At 44.7% G+C, this 18,260-nt stretch overlaps 1 protein-coding gene across 4 annotated transcripts in view; it reads right to left on the bottom strand.

The window, feature by feature from the left end:
* LOC101126070 (S-adenosyl-L-methionine-dependent tRNA 4-demethylwyosine synthase TYW1) overlaps positions 1-18,260 on the bottom strand; it is a 248,972-nt gene that overhangs the window by 214,642 nt on the left and 16,070 nt on the right. For 3 of the 4 annotated variants that reach the window (XM_055346954.2, XM_055346956.2, XM_055346957.1), the window contains exons 5-7: positions 16,046-16,240; positions 12,476-12,766; positions 5,591-5,713 (exon numbers count right to left, since the gene is read on the bottom strand). In XM_055346954.2, the coding sequence (XP_055202929.1) occupies positions 5,591-5,713; positions 12,476-12,766; positions 16,046-16,240 (609 nt within the window). Of the gene's footprint in view, positions 1-5,590; positions 5,714-12,475; positions 12,767-16,045; positions 16,241-17,042; positions 17,149-18,260 lie in introns of all 4 variants that reach the window. The other variant, XM_055346958.1, reaches the window with a different exon arrangement.

Here is an 18,260-nt window from a genome sequence, read left to right as displayed (position 1 = left end):
CAATAAAGAATATATCTGGGCCAGTCATGGTACAATGGTGCAATCTCGGCTCACTGCAACCTCCACCTCCCGGGGTCAAGCGATTCTCCTGCCTCAGCCTCCTGAGTAGCTGGGATTACAGGCACGTACCACTACGCCCAGCTAATTTTTGTATTTTTTTAATAGAGATGGGGTTTCATCATGTTGGTTAGGCTGGTCTCGAACTCGTGACCTCAGGTGATCCGCCTGCCTCAGCCTCCCAAAGTGCTGGGATTACAGGCATGAGCCACCACACCCAGCCATATATATCTGACCTTTGACCCTGGTTCTTGGTACACAGCTTCAAAAAACCTTGGCATTTCCTAAGTAATAGATTCAGGATGAAGGCTGATCACCACAAAGAAACCAGTGATTAGAGGATTAGAATTTAGGGCCAGCCTGACCTTTGAGGAAAGGAAATACACTGGAGATTCAGCTTAATCAACTGCCCAATGATTTAACCAATCTTGCTTGCATGATGGGATACCAATAAAAACTCTGGACACTGAAGCTCAGTAGGGCTTCCTGGTTGAGGAACACACTGATGTGCCTGGATTCCAAGAGGACAGGACACAGAAGCTCTGTGTCTCTTCCTCATGCCCACTCCCCAGAGTATCTCTTCCTTGACCGAGAGTATCTCTTCCATTTGACCGTTTCTGATCTGTGGCCTTTATAATAAAACTGCAACCTAGATTGGCCTGGGCAACATGGTGAGACCTTGTCTCTAGAAAGAAATTTAAAATGACCTTGGCATGGTGGTGTGTGTCTGTAGTCCCAGCTACTCAGGAGGCCAAGATGGGAGGATCCCTTGAGCCCAGGAGTTCAAGGTTGCAGTGAGCCGTGATCACACCACTGCACTTCAGTCTGGATGAAGGAGTGAGACCTTGTCTCAAAAACATCAAAAAACAAAAAACAAACCTGCAATCTTAACTATAGTGCTTTCAGGGAGTTCTGTGAGTCATTCCGGCAAAAAAGTAGATAGCCGTGAGACTTCCAGCAGGTTATCTGAAGTCAGGGCAGTCTTCTATAGGACTCTGCCCTAAACCTGTCCAGTCAGACACTAACTCTGGGTAGGATATATCAGAATTGAATTGAACTACAGGATACCCATTTGGTGCCAGAGATCGATGTCAGAACATGCAAAGTCTTTCAGTGAACCCAGCTAGAAAATACTATTTTTATATATATATATATATACACACACACGCACACACACATATTTAACTAAGTTTGCAAACATAAATGCACATTTTTTTAAATCTTAAGTCCATATCATTTTTTTAAATCTTAAGTCCATATCAGCCAGCCGGGCGCGGTGGCTCATGCCTGTAATCCCAGCACTTTGGGAGGCCGAGGCGGGTGATCACGAGGTCAGGAGATCAAGACCACGGTGAAACCCCGTCTCTACTAAAAATACAAAAAATTAGCTGGGCGCAGTGGCAGGCGCCTGTAGTCCCATCTACTCGGGAGGCTGAGGCAGGAGAATGGCGTGAACCCAGGAGGCAAAGCTTGCAGTGAGCTGAGATTGCGCCACTGCACTCCAGCCTGGGCAACAGAGCGAGACTCCGTCTCAAAAAAAAAAAAAAAAGTCCATATCAGCGTCCAAATAAAATCCAACACCACTTGGAAATCACATTAATGCATATCAATCCACCATAGTGTTATTCAGAGCCACACAACAATATTCCATTGTGTAGATATACCATGCTTTTTTCAACCAGTATTCGACAGAGTTGTTTGCTATGTATGCTGCAATGCATAAGCCTGTGGAAATGCTGTTTTGCATTAATGAAGCGGTATCTTTAAGGCAAATTCATACAACTGGGCCTGCTGGATCATGGATAAATGCATATGTGATTTTGGTAAAAACTGTCAAAAGCCCTTCCATACAGGCTAAACCATCCTGGACTCCCACCTGCAAGGTATGAGTGCCTGTTTACTCACAGCCTCGCCTGAGTACGTCATCCAGCTTTGGAGTTTTGTTATTATATTCTGAAAGGCGAGAAATGTTTATCAGTGTAGTTTTCATTTGTATTTCTCTTATTATGAGTAAAGTTAAGCATCTTTTCATGTTTAAATCTCTTTGTAGAGCCATTTCTGAGAAATTCTTATTCGTGTGTTTTGCCAACTTTTTCTACTAGGTTTTTGGTCAGCTGGAATTACAGGCACGCGCCACCACACCCAGCTAATTTTGCATTTTCAGAAAAGACGGGGTTTCACCATGTTGGTCAGGCTGGTCTCGAACTCCTGACCTCAAGTGATCCACCTGCCTTGGCCTCTCAAAGTGTGGGGATTACAGACATGAGCCACGGCACCTGGACAGGTCTGCCTTTTTTTTTTTTTTTTGAGACAGAGTCTCGCTCTGTTGCCCAGGCTTGAATGCAGCAGCATGATCTCGGCTGAATGCAACCTCTGCCGCCAGGGTTCAAAAGATTCTAGTGCCTTAGCCTCCCAAGTAGCTGGGACTACAGATATGCGCCACTATGCCCGGCTTATTTTTTTTGTATTTTTTAGTAGAGATGGGGTTTCACCATGTTGGCCAGGCTGGTCTCGAGCTCCTGACCTCAAGCAATCTACCCACCTCGGCCTCCCAAAGTGCTGGGATTACAAGCATGAGCCACCACACCCAGTCAGGTCTGCCTTTTTTTTTTTTTTTTGAGACGGAGTCTCACTCTGTCACCCAGGCTGGAGTGCAGTGGCGCGATCTCTGCTCACTACAAGCTCTGCCTCCTGGGTTCACGCCATTCTCTTGCCTCAGCCTCCCGAGTAGCTGGGACTACAGACGTCCACCACCAAACCTGGCTAATTTTTTGTATTTTTAGTAGAGACGGGGTTTCACCGTGTTAGCCAGGATGGTCTCGATCACCTGACCTCGTGATCTGCCTGCCTCGACCTCCCAAAGTGCTGGAATTACAGGCGTGAGCCACCGCGCCTGCAGGTCTGCCTTTTTTTGAAAGAGTTCATTGCATAGTAAAAAGATTAACACCTTGTCTGAGATATAAGAGGCAAATAGTTCCTCCTGTTTTGCCTTTTGATTTTTCTTATGGCCATGTAAAACACTTTAACGTCATTCATAAATTTAATTTTTTTTATTGCTTCTAGATTTTGAATCATACAGAAAAGCTTTCTCCAGGTTATACAATAATCCATCTGATTCTACTATGGCCACGTAAAACACTTTAAAATCATTCATAAATTTAATTTTTTTTATTGCTTCTAGATTTTGAATCATATAGAAAAGCTTTCTCCAGGTTATACAATAATCTATCTGATTCTACTATCTATATAATTTTTTCAACATTCAGCATTTAGCTCGCTCATCCATTTGGAAATTATTCTGACATATATACAAGCTAACAGATGTTTCACATCTTTTTTTTTTTTTTTTGAAACAAGGTCTTGCAATGTCATGCAGGCCGGGGTGCAGTGACATGATCACAGCTCACTGCAGCCTCAAACTCCCAGGTCCAAGCAACCCTTCCACCTCAGCCTCCCAAGCAGTTGTGACTACGGGCACATGCCACTACAACTAGCTAATTTTTTTTATTTCTTGTAGAGATGGGGTTTCACTATGTTGCTGAGCCTGGTCCCAAACTTCTGGCCTCAAGAAATCCTCCCATCACGTCAGCCTCCCAAAGTGCTGGGATTACAGGGTGAGCCACCGCACTCAGCCAACATAATTTATTTTTAGAGTCCCTTTTAAACTCCAGGTCTTCAGAGTCCACCTTTAATATATATGAAATTCCTACATATTCTTAGAATTTTATTCTGTTGCAAGGGTCTTTGTCTCATCATGAGCCAGTACTACAGTTTTAATTAGAGATACCTTGTGGTATGTTTCAACATGTGGGAGTCTTGACAGAGCAAGACTCCGTCTCAAAAAAAAAAATAGGCAGACCTGGCTGGGTGTGGTGGCTCATCCTTCTCATCACTACTTTCACCAGGGTTTTCATAACTATTATTCCATGTTTATTTTTTCCACATGAATAGATCAATCTAGATCTAGGAGGCTAGAGGACCTACTAGAATTTTTATTGGGATTCCATCAAACTTATATATTAAGAGAACTGACATCTTTACCATTCTGAGTCACTCTACCTAAAACAAGGAATGTCTTTCCATTTGTTCGAGTCCACTTTGATATCATTCAGGAATGTTTTAAAGTTTTCCAACGTAGGTTTAAGACGCTTCTTTTTAAGTTAATCTGTAGGTAGGCCAGGTGTGGTAACTCACGCGTGTAATCCCAGCACCATAGGAGGCCAAGGCGGGCAGATCGCCTGAGGTCAGGAGTTCGAGACCAGCCTGGCCAACATGGTGAAATCCCGTCTCTACTAAAAATACAAAAATTAGCTCAGCATGGTGGTATGCACCTGTAGTCCCGGCTACTCGGGAGGCTGAGGCAGGAGAATCACTTGAAACCAGGAGGCAGAGGTTGCAGTGAGCCGAGATTGCACCACTGCACTCCAGCCTGGGTGACAGAATGAGACTCCATTTCAAAAAAATAAAAAATAAATTAATCGATAGGTAATTATTTATCTTTTATGTAGCTAGTCTAAATGAGGTGTTCTCTTTTACTATAGCTTCTAACTGGCTATTGTTTGGAAATATAAAGTCTATTGACTTTCTACATTATGATATCCTGCTAACCTTACTGAGTTCATTTGAATTTGTATAGGTTTTAGCATTAATTTTCTTGGATTTTCTAGTAGCTTTTTTTTTTTTAAGGCTTATGGACTACATATAATTTTAATTTAGGGGATTCTCATTTTCCAAATCTCACAGTTAAATTGAGGCTGTTATTTTTATAGTATAGTATATACAATACTACTTCAATTTTAGATCACTGGAATCTGCATGAAATCCTACTGCATCGTACATTCTCACATTCATCTAGTCACTGAAACAGTCACATCCCAGATTGGTATTTCCTGGATTCCTAGGGGCCCCAGTCATGCTGATCTCCACACCCACAGACCAGGCTGCCATCCTTAAGCCCCAACACCACTTAGTCTATACAGCAGAGAAGCAAATTTACACTGGAGTTTCACTTGGAATCTCAACCATAATAAATCCTATCATGCTGTTCATCTTCAAATAGCCCTGAATAAAATCTCTCTAACCATCTACAACAAGCTTGTCCAACCCACAGCCCACTGGCCCAACACAAATTTGTAAGCTTTCTTAAAACATTATGAGATTTATTTTGCGATTTTTTTTTTTTTTTTTTAGCTCATCAGCTATCATTAGTGTATTTTATGTGTGGCCCAAGACATTTTTTCTACCAATGTGGCCCAGGAAAGCCAAAAGATTGGACACCCCCGATCTACAATGTCCTCAGTCCTTGTTCTCAAATCTCCTGCTTATCCTCTGATGAGCTGACTTTCACAGGCCTGAGAAGGGAGATGCTCACTACGCTCATGAAAAATGGCAAAAAAATTATAAAACTCTCAAGACAGAAGCCAGAGAAATGAAACTCCTCTTGTGAGCTCAGATGGACTACACAGTAATAAAGAAATACTAAATGGTAACCAACTGTGGGAGCCAAGTGCAACATTTCCCAAAGTAACAGTACCTTTTCTTTCTTCACATGATCCATAATTTTGCCCAAATCTTCAACATCAACAATGGAATTTAGGCTCTGATGGTCCTCACCACCAAACTCTTCTTCACTGGAGCTCTCAAAGGGTTCTTCCCCCTGGAAGAGAAATGCTTCAGAAATACATAGTTCAAAGGGGCAAAGGCAAAGTTCTCTTACCCTCCCTCCCACACTGAGAATTCACTATGTCTCTAAATTCTTTTTTTTTTTTTTCTTTGAGACAGGGTCTCGCTCTGTCGCCCAGGCTGGAGCACAGTGGCGTCATCTCAGCTCACTGCAACCTCCACCTCTCAGGTTCAAGCGATTCTCCTGCCTCAGCCTCCCAAGTAGCTAGGATCACAGGCGCCTACCACCACGCCTGGCTAATTTTTGTAGTTTTAGTAGAGACAGGGTTTCACCATGTTGGCCAGGCTGGTCTCGAACCCCTGACCTCAGGTAATCCACCCACCTCAGCCTCCCAAAGTGCTGAGATTACAGGCGTGAGCGACAGCGCTCGGCTGTCTATAAATTCTTACTTTAAAAATAAAATCTAGGCTGGGCATGGTGGCTCACACTCATAATCCCAGAACTTTGTGAGGCCAAGATGGGAGGACTTTGAAACCTCAGGAGTTTGAAACCAGCCTGGGGAACATAGCAAGACCACATTGCTACAAAAAAATGTATACAATTAGCCAGATGTGGTAGCACATGCCTATAATCCCAACTACTTAGGAGGCTGACGCAGGAACATCACTTGAAGCCAGGAGTTCAAGACCAGCCTGGGCAACATAGTGAAACCCTCATCTCTACAAAAACAACAACAACAACAATGAAGAAATAAATCTTAAGTCTTTAGCATCAGACTAACAACTGTGAAAGGGCATGATGGAGTGGGAACAACTAACACTTCACCTGCCCTCTCACGTCACAGTGACATGAGCTGGGCTAAGGGGAACGAGACACATACCAAGCAGAAGTAGAGGAAATGTGACATCACTGGGAAGACACATTTGCTGAGTATCTACTATGTCCCCAACACAATGTTCATATACCCATTCATTTCATCCTTAACTACTTATGATGTAGACAGGTTCAACATCATCTCATAGATGAGGAAATTAAAGGTAGAGAAGTTAAGAAATCACGGCTAATACGTGGCAGCCTTCATCCCTTTCTCCAATTGAGGATAAGGCAGAATAAAACATTAGAGAGTTTTTTTGTTTGTTCTTTCTTGTTGTTGTTGTTGTTGTTGTTGTTGTTGTTGTTGTTGTTGAGTCTTGCTCTGTCACCCAGGCTGGAGTGCAGTGGCGTGATCTTGGCTCACTGCAACCTCTACCTCCTTGGTTCAAGCAATTCTTATGCCTCAGCCTCCAGAGTAGCTGGGACTACAGGCATGCACCATCACACCCGGCTAATTTTTGTATTTTTAGTAGAGACAGGGTTTCACCATGTCAGCCAGGCTGGTCTCAGACTCCTGACCTCAGGTGACGCGCCGGCCTCAGCCTCCCAAATTGCTGGGGTTACAAATGTGAGCCACCGTGCCCAGCTGATAAAGAGATTTTTAAGAGGTGTAGTAGTTCTTTGTTTTCAACAGCAGGTACTTTCTCAGTAACTCAAGGGTCACTTCAAAAGAAACAGGCCGGACACAGTGGCTCACTCCTGTAATCCCAGCACTTTGGGAGGCCAAGGCAGATGGATCACCTGAAGTCAAGAGTTCGAGACAAGCCTGACCAACATGGTGAAACTCTGTCTCTACTAAAAATACAAAAATTAGCCGAGCATGGTGGCATGCGCCTGTAGTCCCAGCTACTCCAAAGGCTGAGACAGGAGAACTGCTTGAACCCAGGAGGTGGAGGTTGCAGTGAGCCGAGATCGTGACCCTGCACTCCAGCTTTGGCAACAGAGCAAGACTCCATCTCAAAAAAAAGAAAAGAAAAAATTAAATTAAAAGAAACAAAATGTCAATAACCTTCATATGCTGGCCAATATGCCCCACAGTATAGCAGAGAGATGTCATATAATCAGATGCTGCTGATAAGTGTTCAATACAAAATAAAACAGCCCCTCTTAGACGAGGTCACGCCTGTCCTGTGCCAGATGATAGGATTATCACGGACGATCTTACGCTCTCCTATTTGAAACCAAGCCTGAGACTACAGAAGTGGCGCTGTGGCTGGCTCTCTGGTTCTCTTTTGCTTTGTCAATAAATGAGTAGTCTTCTCTGCCTTGCTTCCAGATGACAAAATAAATTGTTCCCAGAAATAAGTGTATGAATGTGTTCTTTAATTTAGCCCAGCTTCAACAGAAAGTCTCTGCCAGTTAACTCCACCCTGATATCCCAGCCTCATGCCCAAGCTGTCAAGAAGAGACAAGTACACCACGTGAAACATACTTTCTAACAATTAGTCCATTTTTAGATCTTCTAGTCCAGTGTCTCCCAACCAGTTTGTCTAAATATATAACAATACCTTCAGTATTAGGATCTCCTGATGCACTCATTTTCCTAGAATTGCAAGAAGTTCCGTATTGCCCATGTGCCCTATGCTCCTACCTCATCATTTCCAATAAATTTCAGAATATTAGACACAGAAGAGACATCAGGGATCATCTAGTCCAATCTCACCATGTTATCCTGGACAAGAAGTCAGTAAACTTTTACTGTAAAACACCAAATTGTAAGTATTTCTGACCTTGTGGGGCATACAATCCTGTCTTTACTATGCAAATCTGCCCCTCTAACACCAAAGCAGCTATGACAATACATAAATGAATGAACATGGCTATGCTTCCAAAACTTTTATTTTAAAAAATTAAAAAACAAGCTGGGTGCAGTGGCTCACACTTATAATCCCAACACTTTGGGAGGCCAAGGCAGGAGGATCGCTTGAGCTCAGGAGTTTGAGACCAGCCTGGGCAACACAGTGGGACCTCATCTCTACAAAAAATTAAAAAAACTTAGCTGGGCATGATGGTGCATGCCTGTAGGCCCAGCTACTCAGGAGGCTGAGATAGGAGGATCACTTGAGCCCAGGAGTTAGAGGCTGCAGTGAGCTATGCACTACTGCACTCCAGCCTGGGGAACAGACCAGCCCCTGTCTCAAAAGAAAAACAGGCAATAGGCTGGATCTGGCCAGTGAGCCTGTTTGCTGATCCCTGTCCTAGACTCTCCTTGATAACTTCTCCTTAGACTCAAGTTTCTAATGGAAAGACTCATGTCGAGAATTTACTTTTTCCAAAAGGAACCTATTTCATCTTCACATCAAATCAAATCAAAACTGCTAACTTGGTTCTGTGACCTTGGGAAACTTCAAAAGTTATCTTGAACACTGCATATACTCATGGTAGCCAGTAGTGCTTGAAAATTAATGCGACACATTCCCCTGGTCCTCACAAAGATTCCAATCCAATAAGAGGCACACAGATACTACATCGAAAGGGGCAACGCTTTAATGAAAGGGTTTAGGAATACGAAAAGGAGCCATGCAGTGGGCTCCAAATCTACGGATGGCTGCCTGAATGAGACGATACCTGAGTCAAATGTGAAGGGTAAGTAAACAGGCCTGGTCAGGGAAAGACATGTGGGAACGCTGTTGGAAGCGGATGGGCAAAGTCACTTAGGCAAGCACCAGGAGGCATGCAGCTACTACCAGTCACTCAGAAAGTACCAGCAGATGGAGAATAAAGCACATGACATGGGGAGAAAATGTAGCAGAGAAAGATGTGGGCCGGACTGCAAAGGATCTTGCCTGTCCTGGAAAGAGAGAATGAGAAGCGTCTAACACGGTCTGAACAGAGAAATAACACAGACCTGCACTTCAATAGCTCACTCAACTGGGAAGACAGAAGGTAATTTAAGGGAAACAAGACTATAGACAAGGATAAATCTGAACAACGTACGACAATCCCCTAGGGAAGAAAAGATGTTGGCCTGACCTAAAGAGTAACAGGTGAGCAGAAGGTTGGATATTCAAACTCATTTGACAAATTTGTTTTTTATTTTTTTTGGAGACAGCGTCTCGCTCTGTCACCCAGGCTGGAGTGCAGTGGCGCAATCTCGGCTCACTGCAACCTCCACCTCCCAAGTTCAAGCGATTCTCCTGCTTCAGCCTCCCGAGTAGCTGGGATTACAGGTGCCTGCCACCATGCCCAGCTAATTTTTGTATTTTTAATAGAGACAGGGTTTCACCATGTTGGTCAGGCTGGTCTCGAACTCCCAACCTCATGATCCGCCCGCCTTGGACTCCCAAAGTGCTGGGATTACAGGCATGAGCCACCGCGCCCAGCCTTGACAAATATTTTTAGAACCAAGGAGACCACGTAGCTAGAGGCTGGAGAGGAAGAGAGAGAATAATAGGATGACAATGGAGAAATTCAAGAGTCAGATTAGGTGCTAAGGTCACACTAAGCAACAAAGTTTTTATGAAAGCAGCAATGAAAAATCACTTTCAAACAGGAGGGTAACATGGTCTGATTTGTATTTTTAAGATTACTTGGCCGGACACAATGGCTCACGTCTGTAATCCCAGCACTTTGGGAGGCCGAGGCGGGTGGATCACGAGGTCAGGAGATCGAGACCATCCTGGCTAATGTGGTGAAAGCCGGTATCTACTAAAAATATAAAAAATTAGCTGGGCGTGGTGGCGGGCGTCTGTAGTCTCAGCTACTCGGGAGCCTGAGGCAGGAGAACTGCTTGATCATAGCTCACTGCAGCTTTGAACTCCTGAGCTCAAGTGATCCTCCTGCCTCGGCCTCCTGAGTAGCAGGGATTTACAGGCCTGAGCCACCATCCTGTCTACTTTTAATTTTTGTTTTTGTGGAGACAGGGTCTCACTATTTTGCCCAGGCTGATCTTGAACTCCTAGCCTCCAGCAATCCTCCCACCCACCTTGGCCTCCCAGAGTGTTGGGATTATAGGCATGAGCCTCCACACTGGCTGTAAGCTCTTTAAGTTATGGGACCCATAACCTGAATTGAAATTGATGTTTCATTCCAATTTCATTGCAGTCATAGCTTGGACTGAAATGAAATTGGAATGAAACATCTGTCATATCACTTCCTGTTGAGCTAAGTAATTATCTCTTGAAGCCATCTGCTCTGTGGGCTTGACTCAGACTGACTGACTCCAGGTAGCCATAAAATGCTATTTGCATTGCACACCATACCTCATATCTTGTCATTCAACAGTGCATAGCTAATCACTAATCAATATTATCGCTATAAAGCAATAAGAATTTCTGTCCAACAACTTGGTATCGACCACTCCTTGTTCCCTTTGCTTTTAAAAACCTGCTTGTAACAAAAGCTAATGGAGCAGTCCCTTCAGCTGCGAAGTGTGTCTGAGGCAGCTGCCCTCATTTTGGCTCAAATAAACCCTTTAAATTATATTTATATATTTTGGCTAGGTGCAGTGGCTCACCCCTGTAATCCCAATCCCAGCGCTGTCCGCGGCCAAGATGGGAGGTTTGCTCGAGGCCAGGAGTTAGAGACTAGCCTGGGCAACATAGTGAGACACTGTCTCTAATTTACAAAACGGTCTGGGCATGGTGGCTCATGCCTGTAATCCCAGCACTTTGGGAGGCTGAGGGGGGCAGATCACCTGAGGTCAGGAGTTCGAGACCAGCCTAACCAACATGATGAAACCCCATCTCTATTAAAAAAATACAAAAATTAGCTGGGCGTAGTGGTACGTGCCTGTAATCCCAGCTACTCAGGAGGCTGAGGCAGGAGATGGGAGCTGGGGGAAGGGGTGGGGAGGAAATGAGTATGAAACAGTCAACTTGGAGAGTAAGAAGGGGAATCTGCAAGGGAAGTTGTGAGCCTGTAGAGCACTTCTGAGTCTAAACTTGAGCCCGTGGTCGTGAATCTATAGTCAAACAATCAGCAGCAGACACGGGGAAGGCTGATGTGAAGGGGATGGTTTCAGCCTGGCTTGGGGTTTGGCCAGTCGGGTTACAAGAGTGAGTGAGAGGTAAAGCAATTGAAAACGTTAAGGCTGGGCATGGTGGGTCACGTCTGTAATCCCAGTATTTTGGGAGGCCCAGTATTTTGGTTTTTTTCTTTTTTTTTTTTTGAGACTGAGTCTCACTCTGTCGCCCGGGCTGGAGTGCAGTCGCGTGATCTCAGATCACTGCAACCTCCACCTCCCGGGTTCAAGCGATTCTCGTGCCTCAGCCTCCCAAGTAGCTGGGATTACAGGTGCCCGCCACCATACCTGGCTAATTTTTGTATTTTTAGTAGAGATGGGGTTTTGCCACGTTGGCCAGAATGGTCTCGAACTCCCGACTTCAAGTGATCCACCCACCTTGGCCTCCCAAAAGTGCTGGGATTACAAGCGTGAGCCACTGTGCCCGGCCTAAAGAAGAGATTCTGGAAAGCATCTAGCACGATATGGCTTAATTCCTAAGGCCTCTCTCTCTCTCTGAAACACCACCACATGAGTTTCACATCTTCCTTCTTTTTTTGTTATTGTTTCTGTCTTTGTTTTTGGGGCAGGGTCTCACTCTGTTGCCCAGGCTGGAGGGCAGTGGCATGATCACAGCTCACTGCAGTCTCAAATTCCTGGGCTCAAGCAATCCTCCCAACTCCACCTCCTATGTAGCTGAGACAACAGGCATGCACCACCATGCCTTGCTAAATTTAAAATTATTGTGGTAAAGATAGGGTCTTGCTATGTTGCCCAGGCTGGTCTTGAACTCCCGGACTCAAGCAATACCCCCACCTTGGCCTCCCAAAGTGTGGGGATTACAAGTGCGAGCCACTGCACTCAGCCAGATCCTCCTTCTAACCAGAAGCCAACGAGATGGTTTATCGAGAAAGAGGTCAAGCTCGAGATCTCCAAGCAGAAGGGGAAAGCCTCAAGAGATGAACACACAGGCGGTATACCTCGGTGTCTCTGTGATGCAATTCATCCTGCTCTTGAGATCCTTCCTCCCTCTCCTCTGAGCCATGTTGGTGAAATTCACATTTGCCTTTCTTGCAGTGGCCGCCACAGGACTTCTTTCTCTCCCCTTTCTGAAGTGCCTGCAGCTGGGAGATGAACTTGGTCTTCCATGCTCTGAAGTCGGCCTCAATGCTGCCGTGCTTGCTTTTAACCACGTCGCAGTCGCCCTCCCCTCGACTCATCACACGATGCGCGCCAAGCATCCAGAGCCACTTGTCAACATTTTTGCCAACCTGTGAGGAAAAGATAGATAGGCTAAAAGCACGGTTCTCTAAATCAGAGTTTTCCAGACTGCTCTGCAAAAGCCCAAAGTCCTTCTGGGGCCCCTGGTCATGGGCTGCCACTAAGAAAGAGGAAATTGCTTGGCAAAATGACCTTCAAGCCTTCAAGCTCCAGCCTTGACCCAGAAGAGGGTCACTTTATGTATTCTACTTTTCTGCCTTAGATTTATTTTTTTAAACAAAAGGACAAACAAACCCCCTTTATCAAATGAAGGGTTAATGACTAAAAAAAAATTTGAAACCTACCATTCTATATCATGATAAGAACAAAACAGGAGTTAACAAAATAAATGAGTTCCAAAAATGTAACAAAGCCTATGGGGCCTAAGCCTACTCAGTTATAAAATGAAAATGTAATCAATTTGGCAAGATTCGTAATTTCCTAAACTCAGTAATTTATTTCACTGTGATATGAAGCAATTAAGCTGAGGAACAGGGGTTATCAGAGGCACAGTTAAGAGTTCAAAAACTTAATAAGCTTCCTGAGTGGCAAGGCATTAAACAAAATATTTACGTATCTACGCCAGGCGAAGTGTCTCATGTCTGTAATCCCAGCATTTTGGGAGGCTGAGGCAGGCAGATTGTTTCAGGCCAGGAGTTCAAGACCAGCCTGGCCAACATGGTGAGACCCCATCTCTACTAAAAATACAAAAATTAGTGGGGCGTGGTGGCACATGCCTGTAATTCAGGCTACTTGTAAGGCCGAGTCATGAGAATTCCTTGAACCCTGGAGGCAGAAGTTGCAATGAGCCGAGATTGTGCCATTGCACTCCAGCCTGGGCAAGAGAGTGACTCTGTCTCAAAAAAAAAAAAAAAAAAAAAAAATTTACATCTCTGAATTTTCCCAATCATAGTCTAATTTATTTGAAAATATGGGGAGAGGCCAGATGCAGTGGCTCACGCCTATAATTGCAGCACCTTGGGAGACCGGGGTGAGAAGAATGCTCAAGCCCGAGTTCAACACCAGCCTGGGCACCAAAGTAAAACCCCGTCTCTACAAAAAATACAAAAACTAGCTGGATGTGTGGTGGGCGCCTGTGGTCCCAGCTACTCAGTAGGCTAAGGTGGGAGGATCACCTGAGCCCAGGGAGGTCCAGGCTGCAGCAAGCCACTGAACTCCAACCTAGGCAACAAGGTGAGACCCTCTCTCAAAAAACACAGAATCAAAAATGTTTTTAATGAAAATATGGAGCGAAATCTACATTGTGACACAACAATAGAATGAAAACAGCTTTTATTTTATTTATTTATTTTTTTTGAGACAGAGTTTCACTCTTGTTACCAAGGCTGGAGTGCAATGGCACAACCTCGGCTCACTGCAAACTCTACCTCCCGGGTTCAAGTGATTCTCCTGCCTCAGCCTCCCAAGTAGTTGGGACTACAGGCATGCACCACCACGCCCGGCTAATTTTGTATTTTTAGTAGAGATGGGGTTTCTCCATGTTGGTCAGGCTGGGGTCGAACTCCCGACCTCAGGTGATCCGCCCGCCTCTGCCTCCCAAAGTGCTGGCATTACAGGCGTGTGCCCCTGCGCCCGGCCGTAAACAGCTTTTAAAGAAAACTCCCCACCTCCACCGTCACTCACACTCCACCAGAGACAGACAGCTAGGCAGGGCCCATCCCTAGGAAGAGGTACACAATGCAAATGACCAAGAAACTGAGAGGCTCCATCGTTTCATTTTTTCAAGTGTAGAGAACAGGATGCAAAAGGAGCCAAGTTAATTTCATTTAGAAAAATAGCCCGGGAAAACTAACCAAAAAATTTAATGTTTTATTATGTAAAGTGCAATGAATGTTTTTTCCTTCATTTCCCTTGAAAAATTCATGATCTTTTTTTTTTTTTGAGACATAGTCTCACTCTGTTGCCCAGTGCAGTGGTGAGATCTCGGCTCACTGCAAGCTCTGCCTCCCGAGTTCACGCCATTCTCCTGCCTCAGCCTCCCGAGTAGCTGGAACTACAGGCACCCGCCACCACACCTGGCTAATTTTTTTGTATTTTTAGCAGAGACGGGGCTTCACCATGTTAGCCAGGATGGTCTCGATCTCCTGACCTCGTGATCCGCCTGCCTCAGCCTCCCAAAGTGCTGGGATTACAGGCGTGAGCCACCATGCCCAGCCGAAAATTTCATGATTTTTTAAAACTGAGCTCAGGCTGGACACGTTCATGCCTGTAATCCCAGAAATTTGGGAGGCTGAGGTGGGTAGGACTGCTTGAGGCCAGGAGTTTGAACCAAGCCTGGGCAACACAGTGAGACCCTCATCTCTAAAAAAATTGAAAGATTAGCCAGGGGTAGTGGTGCACGCCTATAGTTTCAGCTACTAGGGAGGCTGACTTGGGAGGATCCCTTGAGCCTAGGACTTCAAGGTTCAGAGAATTCTGATCAGGTCACTGCATTCCAGCCTGGATGACAAAGCAAGACCCTGTCCTGAAAAAATAAACATAATTTAAAAAAAAATTTTTTTTTAAGAGTTCACCTGCATAAAGAGCTTGGGCAGGCTGGGCATGCTGGCTCACAACTGTAATCCCAGCACTCTGGGAGGCCAAGGTCAGGAGTTCGAGAACAGCCTGGCCAACATGGTGAAACCCTGTCTCTACTAAAAATGCAAAAAAATTGGCCAGGCATGGTGGTGGGTGCCTGTAATCCCAGCTACTCGGGAGGCTGATAAATGAGAACCGCTTGAACCCGGGAGGCGGAGGTTGCAGTCAGCTGAGATCCCGCCACTGCACTCCACCTGGGGATTAGAGCAAGACTCTGTTTCCAAAAAAAAAAAAAAAACAGAAGAGGCCGGGCACAGTGGCTCACTTTGGGCGGATCACATGAGGCCAGGAGTTCACAACTAGCCTGGCTGGCATGGTGAAACCCCGTCTCTAGTAAAAATACAAAAATTAGCCAAGCCTGGTGGCACATGCCTGTAATCCCAGCTACTCGGGAGGTTGAGGCAGGAGAATCACTTGAACCCGGGAGCTAGAAGTTGCAGTGAGCTGAGATGGTGCCACTGCACTCCAGCCTGGGCGACACAGCAAAACTCTATCTCAATCAATCAATTAATAAAATAATAGAAGAAATGTATTTATTACTAGCTACCAAAGTTTGTGGATTATTTCACATACATGTGTGTTTATGTGTGTGTACGTGTGTGCACATGTGTTTGTGTGTGTGTACGTGTGTGTGCGTGTGTGTGTGTGTGTTTATGGGGATAATTTATTCCTATAATTCAATATAGACCTACCTTGTTGAAGTGGCTAGCATAGGCAGAATTTCCCAGGCCAAATACCGCATATCTCATACCCTTCAGGTAAGTTTTGCCAAATCGAAAATCAATGGATGCTTCCTCTAACCATTTGCAGAACCACTCTGCACTTTCAGTTGGTAGGCCGTCAGTGTATGTCGCAACCAGGAAGACACAAACATTTTTACTAGTCACCTAACCAAGAAAGTAATTGTTTCAGTAGAACATTCAAGGCATAAATTATCTCAATGAAGAAAATCCTTTGAAAAAAAGCATACTCATCTCAAAGAACAAAGGTCACCTTCATAAACATGGCTCATTTTCGAAAGTGAAGGGCATGACTAAGAAACACAGCAAGAACAGCTTGCACGGGGGAGAAAACCCAGTCCCTTGCTCCTGCCAGTATACCTCCTGGTATATTTCACCATATACGCCATTCCATTATCCAGACTATACATTCTCATCATCGCTAATTTGCCACAGTGGAAACAAAATCCAAATCAATCAAGAAAAAATACAGGCCGGGTACGGTGGTTCAAGCCTGTAATCCCAGCACTTTGGGAGGCTGAGGCGGGCGGATCACAATGTCAGGAGATCGAGACCATCCTGGCTAATACGGTGAAACCTCGTCTCTACTAAAAATACAAAAAATTAGCCGGGCATGGTGGCGGGTGCCTGTAGTCCCAGCTACTCGGGAGGCTGAGGCAGGAGAATGGCATGAATCCGGGAGGCAGAGCTTGCAGTGAGCCAAGATCACGCCACTGCACTCCAGCCTGGGCGACAGAGCAAGACTCCATCTCAAAAAAAAAAAAAAAAAAGGAAAAAATGCAGAGAGATGGCCAGGCACGGTGGCTACTAATGGAAGAACACACTGGGGGAAAATATGGCACCTGCGTTTCAAACCTTAAGAGAAAACAACAGCTCATGTTCCTGCTTCCTTAGAGTGGAAGCTGCTCTGTGGTGTCAGAAAGACAAGGAATGTGGTGACCTTGCTTACCCAATAAGAGTTGTATTTGGTGTTTGTAATTGTTTTAAATCTCTGAAGTCTCCAAGGAATAGAGGAACCACGTTCTCGGTCCATTACCATCTCCTCAGGCAGGAAGCTGTGAATATCCATATCAAGGCAGTGGATGTTGGCTGGGCCCAGTGGCTCATACCTGTAATCCCAGGACTTTGGGAGGCTGAGGCGGGTGGATCACTTAAGATCAGGAGTTCAAGACCAGCCTAAGCAACACAGTGAAACCCCATCTCTACTAAAAATACAAAAACTAGGCAAGCGTGGTAGTGGGTGCCTGTAGTTCCAGCTACTCGGGAGGCTGAGGCAGGAGAACTGCTTGAGCTCAGGAGGCAGAGGCTGCAGTGGGCCACCATCACACCACCACTGCACACTGCACTCCAGCCTGGGCAACGAAGCGAAGACTCCATCTCAAAAAAAAAAAAGAAAAGAAAAGAAAAAATACAGAGAGATCTCTAAAAAATTATCTAATAAATTAAAGCAATAAAAAGTTTTAAACATAAAGTAATTTAACACTTGGCACCATTATCTAAACAGAACTGTTGCAAATCCCAGGGAAACAAAATACAGGCTGGGTATCCGTTATCCAGAATGTTTGGGATGGGAAGTGTTTTGGATTTTAGAGGTTTTTTTCTGTTTTGGTTTTTTTTTTTAAATCTGCATATACATAATGATGTACCTTGGGGATATATCAAGTCTAAACACAAAATTCCTTTGTTTCATATACACCTTACACACATAGCCTGTAGGTAACTTTATACAATATTTTTCACAATTTCATATATGAAACAAACTTTTGACTGCGTTTTGACCTTGACCCATTACAGGAGGTCAGGTGCGAAATTTTCCACTTGTGGCCTCCTGTCAGCGCTCCAGAAATTTGGATTTTAAAGCATTTCCAATTTGCGGTTCAGGGATTCTCAACCTGTGTATCCTTAGTCTTGATAGCCTGGTGTTTGAATTCATCTTAAGAGTTCCAAGTCATGAGGTACGTTATAAGTAATATCAAAGTTTGCTAATAATTTTTCACAAATAATTTAGAGCACATTCAAGCTCACTCATGTGCACACCAATACATTTTCTTGGGGGACAAAGAAATGGACAGAGTTAAGGCTAGATATTTAACCACTAAGACGGGGCCGGTAAACTACAATCCACGAGCCACATCTTGCTTGCTGCCTTTTTGCGTTTTTTTTTTTG

The sequence above is a fragment of the Gorilla gorilla genome, chromosome 6 (assembly GCF_029281585.2).
Source record: "Gorilla gorilla gorilla isolate KB3781 chromosome 6, NHGRI_mGorGor1-v2.1_pri, whole genome shotgun sequence".
NCBI classification, from domain to species: Eukaryota; Metazoa; Chordata; class Mammalia; order Primates; family Hominidae; genus Gorilla; species Gorilla gorilla.
Note: the sequence above shows the minus strand (reverse complement) of the source record. Positions and strands in the feature narration are given on the sequence as shown.